We start from the raw sequence: 14,562 nt of genomic DNA, 5'->3' as shown, positions 1-14,562 counted from the left end.
CTAGTAGAATCATTGCTACAGAGTTCTTGTGTATATGGTTATGTACAGGTACTACGGCAGTGTTGATCATCTTACACCCATGCATTTATGGTGCTTAAAAAAAAAAGAATAAGGTGTCTTTTTCTGGGGGTACACAAGCGTATACACAGTACTGGAACCTCTTTCCCCCAAACTGTTCAAAGTATGACACTTACTGTAACAATTTCATGGTGATTACTGGCACCATTTTTGCTTTAAAGGGAAAGCACTGAAAATAGGGGTTGCTTTTTAAATTAATTGCTTTATTTTTCACTACAGAACGCAAATAACTTCCCCTTTCTCCTTACAAATTAAAACTGCCCTCTACTTTTTCTCAGTATTTCCTGTGAAGAATACTGTTTTCACATCCATGGCGTACATGTGGCAGGCATTTAAAGTACAGTGGTACCTCAGGTTAAGAACTTTGTGCATTCTGGAGGTCTGTTCTCAACCTGAAACTGTTCTTAACCTGAGGTACCGCTTTAGCTAATGGGGCCTCCCGCTGCTGCCACGCTGCCGTTGCACGATTTCTGTTCTCATCCTGAGGTAAAGTCCTTAACCCGAGGTACTACTTCTGGGTTAGCGGAGTCCGTAGCCTGAAGCGTCTGTAACCCGAGGTGCAGTGGTACATGGTTCCCCCCCCCAAAGATTCATGGGAGTGGTCGAATGGGAGGTATTCTTTGACAGTGGGTCTTTCTGGCGGCGGCGGCGGCTGCATGTCACTGTTCACTGTTTGTGTTTGTCTGTGAGAAGAATACAGGACACTGCAAAAGACACTAGGGCAGGCATCTCCAACCTCAGCCCGCCAGATGTTTTGGGACTACAACTCCCATCATCCCTAGCTAACAGGACCAGTGGTTAAGGGTGATTTCTGTATAAAGAACTCTTTGCTGAGGTGGAAGTGGGGACTAAGTGAGGTTTCAGCCCCACCCTCCATTGTTGAATGTGCTGCAGAGGGAGGTTGTTTGTTTCCCCAGCGACATGTGACTGGCTGATTAGATTATCTGTCTGGAAACTGTAGAAAAGGCTCCCTTTCCTTTAGAAGCTGCAGAAATGTGAGTTGAACCCCATAAAATGGGGCTTTTCCTCTTTGCTTTTCCCCCTTTGCAAAAAAACTGCAAAACCTTTAGCTGATCCTAAAAAAAATAGGGCTTTTAGAAGATGAAAACCAGAAAAAATATATATTTTTTTTGTTTCCTCCTCTAAAAACGAGGTGCGACCTATGGAGCAAAAAATACAGTAATTCTGCCCAGGTGATTTTTAGCTTTGATTACAAGCAATAACTATTTTAAAGAGGTAGCAGCCTGGATAATTTTTGGAGTGGGCTATGAGGTTTTTTCCCTTTTGCAAATATATCTCTTCAGCACAGTGTCTCCCAAATAAATTTCTGTTCCAAGCAAGTAGCAGGATTCATTGCCCATCCTCTTGCTTCCATCCTGTCAATTCAGTTCCAATGCATTCTCGATTCAAAGGCCTGACTGGGTTGAGGAAGACAAGGCCTTGAGAAAGATTCTCGTCAAGACGGCCGTCCAGCAGTGGATCACCTGCCTCTCAAACCCAAATATACCTCCATGGGGTGACTTTTAACTTGCCCCCGCCCATTAGAATTAATGAGAAAAAATATCATGATGATTTATGTTTTTTTGTTTTTAATACATTTTTTATTAATTTTTACAGTTTTATAGACAGCGTAATCATCATAAACAAAAACAAACAAAAAAAAGAATACATCCCATTCTCTCTCTCCCCCCCCCCCAAAAAAAAATGATTTCCCTCAACTTCCCCTTCTGGTTCTTTAGATATTTGCTACTTCTGCTTACATTGTTTCATTTTAATGCCCTTTAACTAAATGCTCTTCTGTTCTTATCATTTTTACAGCATATCCTTTAAATTACATCTTATATTTAATAATTTTCATAACATTATTCCTTATCTATTACTCTCCCTTTTATAGTTGTCTTTGCTCAAACGCCGCTAGCGAGTCTATTTCTTTACAATATTTCTGCAAATACAACATAAATGGATCCAAGTTGTTTTTTTTAAGTCTCTATTGTGCTTATCTCTTAGTCTTCCTGTAAGTTTTGCCATTTCTGCGTATTCCATCATTTTAACTTGCCAGTCTTCTTTCGTTGGTATCTTGTCATCTTTCCAATTTTGAGCTAGTAGAATCCTGGCCGCCGCTGTGACATACATAAATAAGTTCTTCATCTCTTTTGGTAAATCTTGTCCTGTGATACCTAGTAAGAAAGCTTCTGGGTTGTTTTTTTTAGCAAAAGTTATTTTAAACATTTTTTCCCATCTCATTATAAATCATTTCCCATTCATTTTTGATTACTTTACATTTCCACCACATGTGGTAAAACGGTCCTTCTTTCTCTTTACATTTCCAACATATATTAGAGCGTGATCTATACAGTTTAACAGGAGTCATGTACCATCAATACATCATTTTCATATAATTCTCTTTCAAATTTATACAATCCGTAAATTTTAGGTCCACCTTCCATAGTTTCCCCCAGTTTTTCATTTTTATATTATGGCCTACATCTTGTGCCCAATTTTGGTGATCTTTGAATCAAGTACATTTACAGGGAAAAGCGGGCTTTGGGGGTCAGGGGTTGATTCTAGGCTCTACTTCAGGCTCTACTTAGCAATTAATCTTTGCCTTAATTTGTAACTCAATGCCTTGAACATCCACTAGCATTTCTTTTTAAATGCTGATAATGCTTTTATTGTAGCTTGCTTTATTATTATTTCTATACCCCATTGCTAACAAAGTATTTTTATACATATGAAAAGCAACTCATGGATTGTAAAGATAATGGTTTGTAAAGTAAAAAAAAAAAGTTTTTATTTTAAAAAAAGTTTATGTTTGCCTCTGTTCTGAAATTTGGTTTTAAAGTAAAGCGTGTCAATATATTTGGGTTTGTTTATAAAGCAGAAGTGACCAGCTGCTTCCAGAAGCTAAAAATGATCTCTGTATCAACAAAAGTTTTACCTAGAATTATTCATAATGAAAAGTTGTAAGAAAGATGAAGTTTTCCACCCTTGAGCTTTTGAACTACAACCCCCATCAATCTTCGCAATAAAGGCTGAGGCTTATGTGAGTTGCTCCCCAACATCTGAACAACCCCATGTTGGATATCCCCGCTCTATACTTTATTATTATTTAATTTCTATACCACTTTATATTTTAAAGAAAAACCTCAAAGCAGTTTACAGCATATTAAATTAATAAAATATAAATAAAACAACTTGAAAAAAGTGAAATAACAGTGGTACCTCGGGTTAAGAACTTAATATGTTCCGGAGGTCCATTCTTAACCCGGAACTGTTCTTAACCTGAGGTGCGCTTTTGCTAATGGGGTCTCCTGCTGGCGCTGCGCGATTTCCGTTCTCATCCTGAGGTAAAGTTCTCAACCAGATTTAGTGGAGTTTGTAACCTGAAGTGTTTTTCACTGGAGGTGTTTTTATCCTGATACCACTGTATTCAAAGCAACATAACAGAAAACTAAAATATTATCTTAAAAGATTTCAAAATAAAACATTACAAAGGAGATCAACTACAGAATACATATTTAACAGGGTTGGGTGAGTCTGGGCCCCGCCCCCTAGGCCAGGTGGAAAAAGCCTTGCAGGGAGTGGCCTTCACGCCTCACGGCCGGGCGATGTTCCTCTAGCCTCATGAAGAGCCTCTTTAATGGGACCCAAGTGTGTTTAAGGTTGCAATTAACTTAATCTTCCCTAGATCTGCTTTTAGCAGAAGCATATGCCACTTCCACTGCCCATCTTCAAAGTCAGAGTAGCAAGCACACGTATCCTATAGGCGCGCTTATCTCTTCCTGTTCGGCATTGCTAAGAGTCTTCTTCCCTGCCCCCTCTGACAAAACAACAGCCTCCTTTTAAGAACCCCAACAGTTAATTTACCGTTCCCCAACCATTGCTCTCATGGTGTATACACGCTCTTCGCTCTAAGGCCTCCTGGAGCATCTTATGCTCTGAAGCGAAGGAATGCTCTCCTGCCTAAAGCACACTCGCTGATTACAGGCGCGTACTCAGGAAAAACAAGAATTAGCCTTGCGTGGAAAAAGCAGCATCTCCTGCAATGAGGCGCAATGGTGGGAGCCTCCCCCTCCCCTCTGAATCTTCCCAGGAGCAGGAGGACTGTATAGATGTGGAACAGTGGTTTGCAGAGGAAAATAGTTCCGAAGGCAGAAGCTGAGAAATTCTGGATGGGGAATACTGGAGAAGCACTGGGGGGGGGGGAGAGAGAGAGAGTTAACAGATTCACTGTCTCTGGAAAACATCCACCCACTTTCCCCAAGGTCGAGAGCTACGAAAGTGGCAGAACAGAAAGCACAGAGGGTACGAGCTCAGGTTACAAGACGGAGAAGTGATGTGAATGACTAGGGATGTGAGGGGGTGGGCTTCTTCATTGGGAGCACCGCCATTCCTGTGAAGACGGGTTCTTTGTTCTCTTGCTGGGATCGTTAAAGTTTCTAACTGGTAAGAAGATTCCTTTTCCTTTTACAAGTAGGTAGCCATGTTGGTCTGCCATAGTCAAAACAAAATAAAAAATAAATTCCTTCCAGTAGCACCTTAGAGACTAACTAAGTTTGTTCTTGGTATGAGCTTTCGTGTGCATGCACACTTCTTCAGATACCTTTTCCTTTGTTCTGCTTATCTGTGGCAAAGGGTGGGAGGAAGCCGATTCCCTGAAGCCTGACAGATACTGATCCACAAGACAAGAGCAGCCCATCATTTTGGCAGTGAAGGGCGGAGGTCAAAACAGATTCATCACACACCTTGAGCATTCCAGATTCACACTCTCGCCCCGTTTATCTAGCAACAACTTGCAACTTCTTTTCTACATTTAGTATATGTGACCTTCATTACTTTAATACATATATATGTGTATACAAATTTGAATACAAACACCAGAACATCACAGGGGTTCCATGTATTTAAAATTTATTTCCCCCTTTATGAGTTTCTTGTAAGAGTAAGCCTTGAGTGGAACCCTGCATACATTTATAAGGCTTTTTCACCAGTGAATGCGCTTATGAATATGAAGGTCTCCACTCCCTCATGCTCTTTCCACATTCCCTACATCTGTGGTTCTCTTCCTGTGTGAGTTAGCTGATGTTTCCTAAGGTGTCCACTTTGGCTGAAGTTCTTTCCACACTCCAAACATTGAAATGGTTTCTCCCCCGTGTGAGTTCGTTGATGTTTTCTAAGTGTGTCACTTACACTGAAGTTTTTTCCACATTCAAAACATTTAAATGGTTTCTCCCCCGTGTGAGTTCGTTGATGTCTTCTAAGGGCTCCACTTTCAGTGAAGTTCTTTCCACATTCAATGCATTTATATGGTTTCTGCTGCATGTGAGTTCGTTGATGTACTCTAAGTGCTGAAATCTGACTGAAGCTCTTTCCACATTCAATGCATTCAAATGGTTTCTGCCCCGTGTGAGTTCGTTGATGTCTTCTAAGTGTTCCATTTTGACTGAAGCTCGTTCCACATTCAACACATTTAAATGGTTTCTCCCCCGTGTGAGTTCGTTGATGTTTTCTAAGTGCTCCATTTTGACTGAAGCTCCTTCCACATTCAATGCATTTAAATGGTTTCTCCCCCGTGTGAGTTCGCTGATGCATCCTAAGTCTTCCATTGTAAAAGAAGCTTTCTCCACACTCTATACATTTAAATGGTTTCTCCCCTGTGTGAATTCGTTGATGATATCTAAGTGCTCCAGTACAACTGAAGCTCCTTCCACATTCGATGCATTCAAATGGTTTCTGCCCCATGTGAGTTCGTTGATGGATTCTAAGTGCTCCACTTTGACTAAAGAACTTTCCACATTCAATGCATTTAAATGGTTTCTCCCCCGTGTGAGTTCGTTGATGGCTTCTAAGGTGAGCATTTAGACGGAAGCCATTTCCACATTCAATACATTTAAATGGTTTCTCCCCTGTGTGAGTTCGTTGATGTGTTATAAGTGCTCCAATTTGTCTGAAGCTCTGTCCACATTCAATGCATTCATATGGTTTCTGCCCCGTGTGAGTTCGTCGATGTTTTCTAATTGTTCCACTTTCACTGAAGTTCTTTCCACCTTCAATACATTTAAATGGTTTCTCCCCCGTGTGAGTTTGTTGATGTTTTCTAAGGTTTCCACTTTGACTAAAGCTCTTTCCACACTCCTTACATTTAAAGGGTTTCTCCCCTGTGTGGGTTCGTTGATGTATTCTAAGGTGTCCACTACGACTGAAGCTCTTCCCACATTCAATGCATTTAAATGGTTTCTCCCCTGTGTGAGTTCGTTGATGTATTATAAGTGCTCCAATTTGACTGAAGCTCCTTCCACATTCAATGCATTCATATGGTTTCTGCCCCGTGTGAGTTCGTTGATGCTTTCTAATTGTTCCACTTTCACTGAAGTTCTTTCCACCTTCAATACATTTAAATGGTTTCTCCCCCATATGAGTTCGTTGATGTCTTATAAGTGTATCACGTTGACTGAAGCCCTTTCCACATTCAATGCATTTAAATGGTTTCTCCCCCGTGTGAGTTCGTTGATGTCTTCTAAGGCCTCCACTTTCAGTGAAGTTCTTTCCACATTCAATGCATTTATATGGTTTCTCCCCCGTGTGAATTCGTTGATGTTTTCTAAGGGCTCCACTTTCAATGAAGTTCTTTCCACATTCAATGCATTTATATGGTTTCTCCCCCGTGTGAGTTCTTTGATGTATTCTAAGGGCTCCACTATCAATGAAGTTCTTTCCACATTCAATGCATTTAAATGGTTTCTCCCCCGTGTGAGTTTGTTGATGTTTTCTAAGGTTTCCACTTCGACTGAAGTTCTTTCCACATTCAATGCATTTAAATGGTTTCTCCCCCATGTGAGTTCGTTGGTGTCTTCTAAGGGCTCCACTTCGACTGAAGCTCCTTCCACATTCAATGCATTTATATGGTTTCTCCCCCGTGTGAATTCGTTGATGTTTTCTAAGGCCTCCACTTTCAGTGAAGTTCTTTCCACATTCAATGCATTTATATGGTTTCTCCCCCATGTGAGTTCGTTGGTGTTTTCTAAGGGCTCCACTTTCAGTGAAGTTCTTTCCACATTCAGTACATTTAAATGGTTTCTCCCCCGTGTGATTTCGTTGGTGTCTTCTAAGGGCTCCACTTCGACTGAAGCTCTTACCACATTCAATGCATTTAAATGGTTTCTCCCCCGTGTGAGTTCGTTGATCTTTTCTAAGCGTTTCACTTTGAAAGAAGTTCTTTCCACCTTCAGTACATTTATATGGTTTCTCCCCCGTGTGAATTCGTTGATGTTTTCTAAGGGCTCCACTTTCAGTGAAGTTCTTTCCACATTCAATGCATTTAAATGGTTTCTCCCCCGTGTGAGTTCTTTGATGTATTCTAAGGGCTCCACTTTCACTGAAGTTCTTTCCACATTCAATGCATTTAAATGGTTTCTCCCCCGTGTGAGTTCGTTGATGTCTGCTAAGGGCTCCACTTTGACTGAAGCCCTTTCCACACTCCTTACATTTAAAGGGTTTCTCCCCTGTGTGAGTTCGTTGATGTACTCTAAGGTCTGCACTACGACTGAAGCTCTTTCCACATTCGATGCATTCAAATGGTTTCTCCCCCGTGTGAGTTCGTTGATCTTTTCTAAGCGTTTCACTTTGAAAGAAGTTCTTTCCACCTTCAGTACATTTAAATGGTTTCTCCCCCGTGTGAGTTAGTTGATGTCTGCTAAGGGCTCCACTTTGACTGAAGCCCTTTCCACACTCCTTACATTTAAAGGGTTTCTCCCCTGTGTGAGTTCGTTGATGTACTCTAAGGTCTGCACTACGACTGAAGCTCTTTCCACATTCGATGCATTCAAATGGTTTCTCCCCCGTGTGAGTTCGTTGATCTTTTCTAAGCGTTTCACTTTGAAAGAAGTTCTTTCCACCTTCAGTACATTTAAATGGTTTCTCCCCCGTGTGAGTTTGTTGATGTCTTCTAAGGGCTCCACTTTGACTGAAGTTCTTTCCACACTCCATACATTGAAATGGTTTCTCCCCCGTGTGAGTTCGTTGATGTTTTCTAAGTGTTCCACTCTCAGAGAAGCTCTTTCCACACTCCATACATTCAAAGGGTTTCTCCCCCGTGTGAGTTCGTTGATGTATTCTAAGGCCTCCATATAGACTGAAGCTCTTTCCACACTCCATGCATTCAAACTGTTTCTTTGCTGTTTCCAATGGATTCACAGATGGCTCCATGGAATCCTGACCATCATCTTCTTCACCTGTTTTTTTTGGGGGGGAGAGAATCTTGTTAGAAAGAAAAGCAAGAAAGGAACTGAACACATTATCAGTCCCCATGTGCACCTTCTCCATTCTCCAGTCCTCTCCAGGTTCCAAATTTTAAGGAATGCAGATGAGATAATGGCAATAGCAACCCATGATCACTCCATTCACACTTAAGTGAGCACCACCATTTTATAATAGAGATCTACGGTGGAACTGGCTTATAAGACACATCTCTGTCTTTTTCTTTTCCAAGTGAGGAAATGATCTCAGGCTCCATTAGCAGTCTCTCCTATGAGTAAGAAGTAAAACTGAAGTGTTCTTTTCAGGGTGGATAAAAATCAATGATAAAAAAAAAAATCAAAAAAATCAGATTTTTAAAAATAAGATGCTTTTTGAGGAAAATATATTACCATCCAAAGGTTATTCAATCATGAAATAAAGATTAGTTTTTTTAATTTTGTAGAATAAGGCTGTATATGTTTAATTTTTTTGGTAAATAAATTCCATTAATTCTTTTCTGGATTGGTGTGCAACATCATTTTCACCACTTAATCCTGCAGTGGAAATAACACCAGAGATTTAAAAGCCTAGAGGAAGAAAATCTGCCCCCACTACATTATGAAAGGGGTTCAAGGAACAAAGAGCTGCTTTGGAGAAGGCCTCGCCCCTTCCTTCTTCCTGCCTGGACCTCCCTGCCTTTGTTCTCCTCTCCATCTTTTCCTCTTTCTCCCTCCGCCATCCAGTCATCCATGTCCCCATCTCCTCTCCCCTGGAACTCACCAGATTTCTCCAAGGGGCCCGGGAGGGGATGCTTAGAGGTTGTAGGGAGGGATGCGGGAGACAGTTTGACCAGGTCAGCTGTCCATCTTCCTCCGTCCATTCTGACCAGGTTTGCAGGTTCAATTTCTTGAGGACTGCAGAAGCCAGGGCAAGTTGTAGCTTCCTGGGAAGGAAGAAGCAAAGGTCGTCTCAGAGCCCTGGCAGGGATTCTCCTGCCCCTGTAGAAGCTCCTATTGGGCACTCGCTTCCCAAGAGCCTCCACCCATTTTCAAACACCTTTGGCAATTCCTTCCATCTGCCTGCCCCCCCTCCCTTCCTAAGGCTGGCATGGTATGGACAGTAGTGGCCTTGTGGCAGTTGCCTAAAGGGCCACAATAAATGTGATAATGTGTACCCCTGTAAATCCTTGAGTGTCCTTCTAATAGAGAAGTTATGGCAGCCTGTGCTTTATAAAACTCATTATTTTGCAAGTTGCCGCCACCCCCACCCCCCAATTGGGGCAGAAATACAGCTAATAAGAGAATCACAAAGATACAGCTGGAAGCCAAAACACGAGTTGCTACATGATGCAAATGCCTGCATGTCACACAGGTTCCCAAGATGCACAACATAACAGAACGCGGTAGGAATCAAAACTTATTCAGCAAAAATGGTCAGTGCTTATTGGCCATGTGTATTATAAATAAAATGAGGTAATGATGAATATCAGGAACGTGCAACTCCAAAGGGACTTTGGGGGGAACATAACAAAAATTTAGATTGTTTTGGCAACAATAAACATTAAAACAAGGAACTGCTGAGCATACACAGAAAGAGGAGCATGTGCAGAAGTGGTTGCGGAGAGGAGGCGGCGCCTTCAAAGGTCCCATAATCGACCCAAAACAACACAGAAGTCTACCTGTCCATTGAGGTCCACCGCTTGGACATCTCTGATGTATATGATCAGTGAAAATTTAAATGCTTTGTTTGAAATTATATAAATACCACTGCTTGCGGAACGATCCAACTGTAACCTATTGCTTTGCAATAAACAATGTCAGACTCCTAACTCCTCTGGTTTCTGAGTTTTATTGGCGTAAACTCAAGAGATAAGCCATTTTCTGGCTTACAACAGCTTGAGAGTAGATCCCATGGAACAAAAGACTTAATTTGCAAAGGACTGCTCTGAATACATGGGTGGCCCTTGTATGGAGAAGTAAGTTATATAAATGTAGGAAAAATTATCTCAACCTTTCCTACATTTATATAATTTTTCCTACATTTATATATATGTAATACTGTATTATTACAATATGTGTAGGTAAGTTTGGACATACCCTACAACATGCGAGCACATACTTTTAAGAATTAAGTACCAGTTGATATATAAGTCAGCGACTAGGAACGCTTTCCAACAGTCTTTGCAACAGCTTCATAACAATACAATCGTGGGAGCTAGCATAGCCCCTTGTCGACGTATTTTACAAGCCATGGAGCTTTTTTTGAACTTAAATTTAGGTTTCTACCTTTGGAATGAAGCTTAATTAGAGTTACGAGTTGGAATATTACCACTCACTATCTGGGAGCGTTCTCTTTGTTTGAAGTTTCTTATCCTCCCCCTATATTTAAAAGCAACTTAGCTACCTTGAGTTACATAAAATATAATTTCTTCTTTTTTCCCCTTCTGAGGAAACTCATAGATCACACAGTGAAACGAGACTTTTAGCCGGCAACTCGTCAAGTTTGTTTGGTATATATTTTTGATATTCAGAGTTAATTGTTAGGTTTGTTAAGTTATTATTTTCCTTTGGATTAGTTTATAACTTTTTGAAGTTTTTTTTGAGCTATCCTGCTCTCATATACATTGTTTATTTAAGTATTGCTATATAAATATACGCACATCTCGTTACAGGGATCTTTCACGGTGTAGATTTTTTTGTTAATTGGATATTCCCGTGACTTTCTTTCTTTCTTTCTTTCTTTCTTTTTTTGCCTAGTTCTCTTGTGAGGAGGGCTGTGTGAGACTCCACTGTTTGTCCACCACTGGTAACGAGATATTAAAGAATGATTTTTTAAAAGAAAAAAAGTGTCCCCGGATTCATTGAAAAAAATCTGGTAACCATAGCCCAGGCTCGTGCTGGAGGCTGTGCCTAAAGCGCCCGCTTTGCTGGGGAAGATGGTGCTAGAAAGGAGAAGGGAGGGTTATAAGGTATAATTTTAATTTCAAGTATATAAGCTGTATAAAATTATAAGCAGAAGAAAAGAATATGCTATAACCCACAAAGGGAAGTTGGGGGAAGTCATGGGGGGATTAATTGGAATGTAAAATGCAATTTGAACTTTTGATTATTCTATAATTTGTTATAAAATCTGAATAATTTTTTTTTTTAATTTAAAGTTCCAAAGTTTTTTTTTTATCAAAGACCAAGTGGGAAACTCATTCAAGGGCCACAGGTGCAGTACTTGACAGTTACGATAGAATAATTTCTGCATTGCATCAGCTGCATATTGATACCACAAGAAATCAGGCCACAAACATTTTGAATAAAATGGAGGAGCCTGAATTTATGGTAATATTATATTTGTGGAGTCATTTGCTGGATGAATTCCATAAGGCTAGTTAATCACTGGAAGACCCCAAAATTAGCCTAGATGTACCGTATTTTAGGCTCCATAAGACACACTTTTTCCCTCCTAAAAAGGAAGGGAAAAATCCCTGTGCGCCTTATGAAGGTTTCGCTCCTGCTGCCTCCCCCCATCCCCCGCCGCATTCGGCGGGAGGTGGGGGGAGGCAGCCGCGAAGTTGCTGGATCATGCCAGCACCTCCGTTCGCCAAAAGAAGCTGCTTTCAGCGAACGGAGGTGCTGGCACGATCCAGCAACACCCTCTGCGCTTCCCGCTGCCTCCCCCCATCCCCCGCCACGTTCAGCGGGAGGTGGGGGGAGGCACCTGCGATGCCTGCTTTTGGGATTGGTGGGCGGCAGGGAGGTTGGTGGAGAAAACAGCGGGGATGCTGCTGCTTTCTCCACCACCCTGCACCCCGATGCCAAAAGCAGGCTCATCCCCGCTTGCTTTAAAGGGACATGGGGACGAGGGGAGAAACGGAGCATTCTCCCCCTCATCCCCATGTCCCTTTAAAGCAAGCGGGGATGAGCTGCTGTGAAGGGAGAAGGGGCTCCCCCTCCAGCGCCCGCCTCCCTGCCTTTTAGAGGAGGAAAACCAGGAAAATATTTTTTCCCTTGTTTTTCCCCTTTAAAAAACAGATGCGTCTTGTGGTCCGGAGCGCCTTATGAACCGAAAAATACTGTATGCAGTAAACTGTATGCTTCACTTTCTGATTTTGTTAAAGGTTCCAGAGATCTTTTTGATCATTTTAAAGAACAGGCAAAGGACAAATTGCCTGATGTTGATTACAAGAAAATCAGAAGATACAGAAGGAGGCATATAGTTGAGGATGAAGATGAAGCTTTAGAGAACCTTAAGCCAAGAGACAAGTTCAGAATCAAAGCATTAATACCCGTGATAGACATTAGAATCAAATCTGGCACAAAGGGCATCAGTATACATTGATGCTGCAAAAAAGACTGGTGACTGGGAGCGACCGCCGAGATCACATAACACTGGTCTTGAAAGACCTACATTGGCTCCCAGTATATTTCTGAGCACAATTCAAAATGTTGGTGCTGACCTTTAAAGCCCTAAACGGCCTCTGCCCAGTATACCTGAAGGAGCGTCTCCACCCCCATTGTTCAGACCAGACACTGAGATCCAGCTCCGAAGGCCTTCTGGCGGTTCCCTCACTGTGAGACGCAAAGCTAGAGGGAACCAGGCAGAGGGCCTTCTCGGTAGTGGCGCCCGCCCTGTGGAACACCCTCCCATCAGACATCAAGGAAATAAACAACTACCTGCAATTTAGAAGACACCTGAAGCCCTATTTAGGGAAGTTTTTAATGATTGATGTTTTTATGTAATTAATCTTTTGTTGGAAGCTGCCCAGAGTGGCTGGGGAAACCCAGCCAGATGGGTGGGGTATAAATAATAAATGATAAAAGTATACAGTTGAATGGGTATTGGGTAGATGCATTAATATAATTAGTCCTGTACAGTAAAATAATTTTTTGATGTACAGGTTGTATAGTATTGGTATTATTTGTGAATGTGGCATATTAGAAATACCATCTTTTACACTCACTAAGTGTAACAGGGTACAAAGGTCTGCTGTCCCAATGAACAGTGTGGACTACTATGGTGATATTGATATTATATATAAAAATGCATTGTATAAACTACAATCGCATTGTACAGATGTCCCCGTTTCCGGGGGACAGTCCCTGGATTTAGAAATCAGTCCCCTGACAAAATCCATCCCCTTCAACTGAAGTTGAAAAGTGTCCCCGGGTTCATCGAAAAACATCTGGTAACCTTAACTTAATTTCATATTAATAAAGCTATTTATAATAGTTTGCATAATGTACTTACACCTATTATTATTTCATGTTATAGCAAGTTTACAAAACATGAGTTTTTGTAAATTGTGTTTCTAAAAAAACTTTTGTTATTGCCAAATGCCAATGTGTTTGCATTATTAAGTTTGTTATGAATAAAAAAATCATTTCTAGTTAGAGCTGAACAACTATTGCTATACTTCTTATTTGTATTTCACTATTAATATACTTTGTAATTATATTTCAGTTCAAAAATATGTAGACTGAGAAAATATGTACGCACCCCCCATGTTGCGGACGTTCGAGTTGCGAACACCTGCAACCCGGAAGTGTTTCCAGAGTGCACACGACCCCCAGATGCGCAAAAGCGTTCTGTGCACTTCACGCATGCACAGAAGCGCCCAAATCGTGCTTCTTCCGGTTTTTTGTTTTTTTTGGGTTGCGTTCATGTTATGCACGCCTGTGTTACGTACCACGACCCGGAACGGATCACGTACGTATTTTGTTATGTGTAAATGGCTTTAGATAACTATTAGGTCCATAAATTCTTAGGCATGCTGGTCACATGACCCGGAAGCTGTACGCTGGCTCCCTTGGCCAGTAAAGTGAGATGAGCGCCGCAACCCCAGAGTCATCCGTGACTGGACCTAATGGTCAGGGGTCCCTTTACCTAGGTCCATAAATTACCATATAGCATATATTGAACACAAAAAACAGCGACAATTTGTTGTTGACAAAGGACAACTGGACAAATGAAGGGCCCAATTACCTTCAGTAGCTTATGGACACATCAAACCTAAATACAGCCCTGCTCCCACTACTTTATTGAAACAAAATTTTAAAAAAATCCTTCCAGCACCTTAGAAACCAACTAAGTTTATTATTGGTATGAGCTTTCGTGTGCATACAAACTTTTTTAGATACACCCACTACTTTATGAAAGGGATTCAAAAAACAAAGAGCTGCTTTGGAGAAGGACTCACCCCTTCCTTCTTCCTGCCAGAATCTCCCTGCCTTTGTTTTCTTCTCCATCTTTTCCGCTTTC

General features: G+C 41.3%; 1 protein-coding gene across 1 annotated transcript in view; it reads right to left on the bottom strand.

Annotated features, from left to right (window-relative positions):
* Positions 1-4,831: 4,831 nt before the first annotated feature.
* The window catches only part of LOC117042092 (zinc finger protein 208-like), a 49,833-nt gene continuing 40,102 nt past the window's right edge, over positions 4,832-14,562 (bottom strand). Inside the window, exons 3-5 of the mRNA XM_033141567.1 lie at positions 9,094-9,256; positions 7,081-8,309; positions 4,832-6,996 (exon numbers count right to left, since the gene is read on the bottom strand). Coding sequence (XP_032997458.1) covers positions 5,125-6,996; positions 7,081-8,309; positions 9,094-9,193 — 3,201 coding nt within the window. The 5' untranslated portion in view covers positions 9,194-9,256 and the 3' untranslated portion in view covers positions 4,832-5,124. The remainder of the gene's footprint in view (positions 6,997-7,080; positions 8,310-9,093; positions 9,257-14,562) is intronic.

The sequence above is a fragment of the Lacerta agilis genome, chromosome 2 (assembly GCF_009819535.1).
Source record: "Lacerta agilis isolate rLacAgi1 chromosome 2, rLacAgi1.pri, whole genome shotgun sequence".
Classification (NCBI taxonomy): domain Eukaryota; kingdom Metazoa; phylum Chordata; class Lepidosauria; order Squamata; family Lacertidae; genus Lacerta; species Lacerta agilis.
The sequence above is the reverse complement of the archived record's forward strand: the minus strand, read 5'-3'. Positions and strand labels throughout refer to the sequence as shown.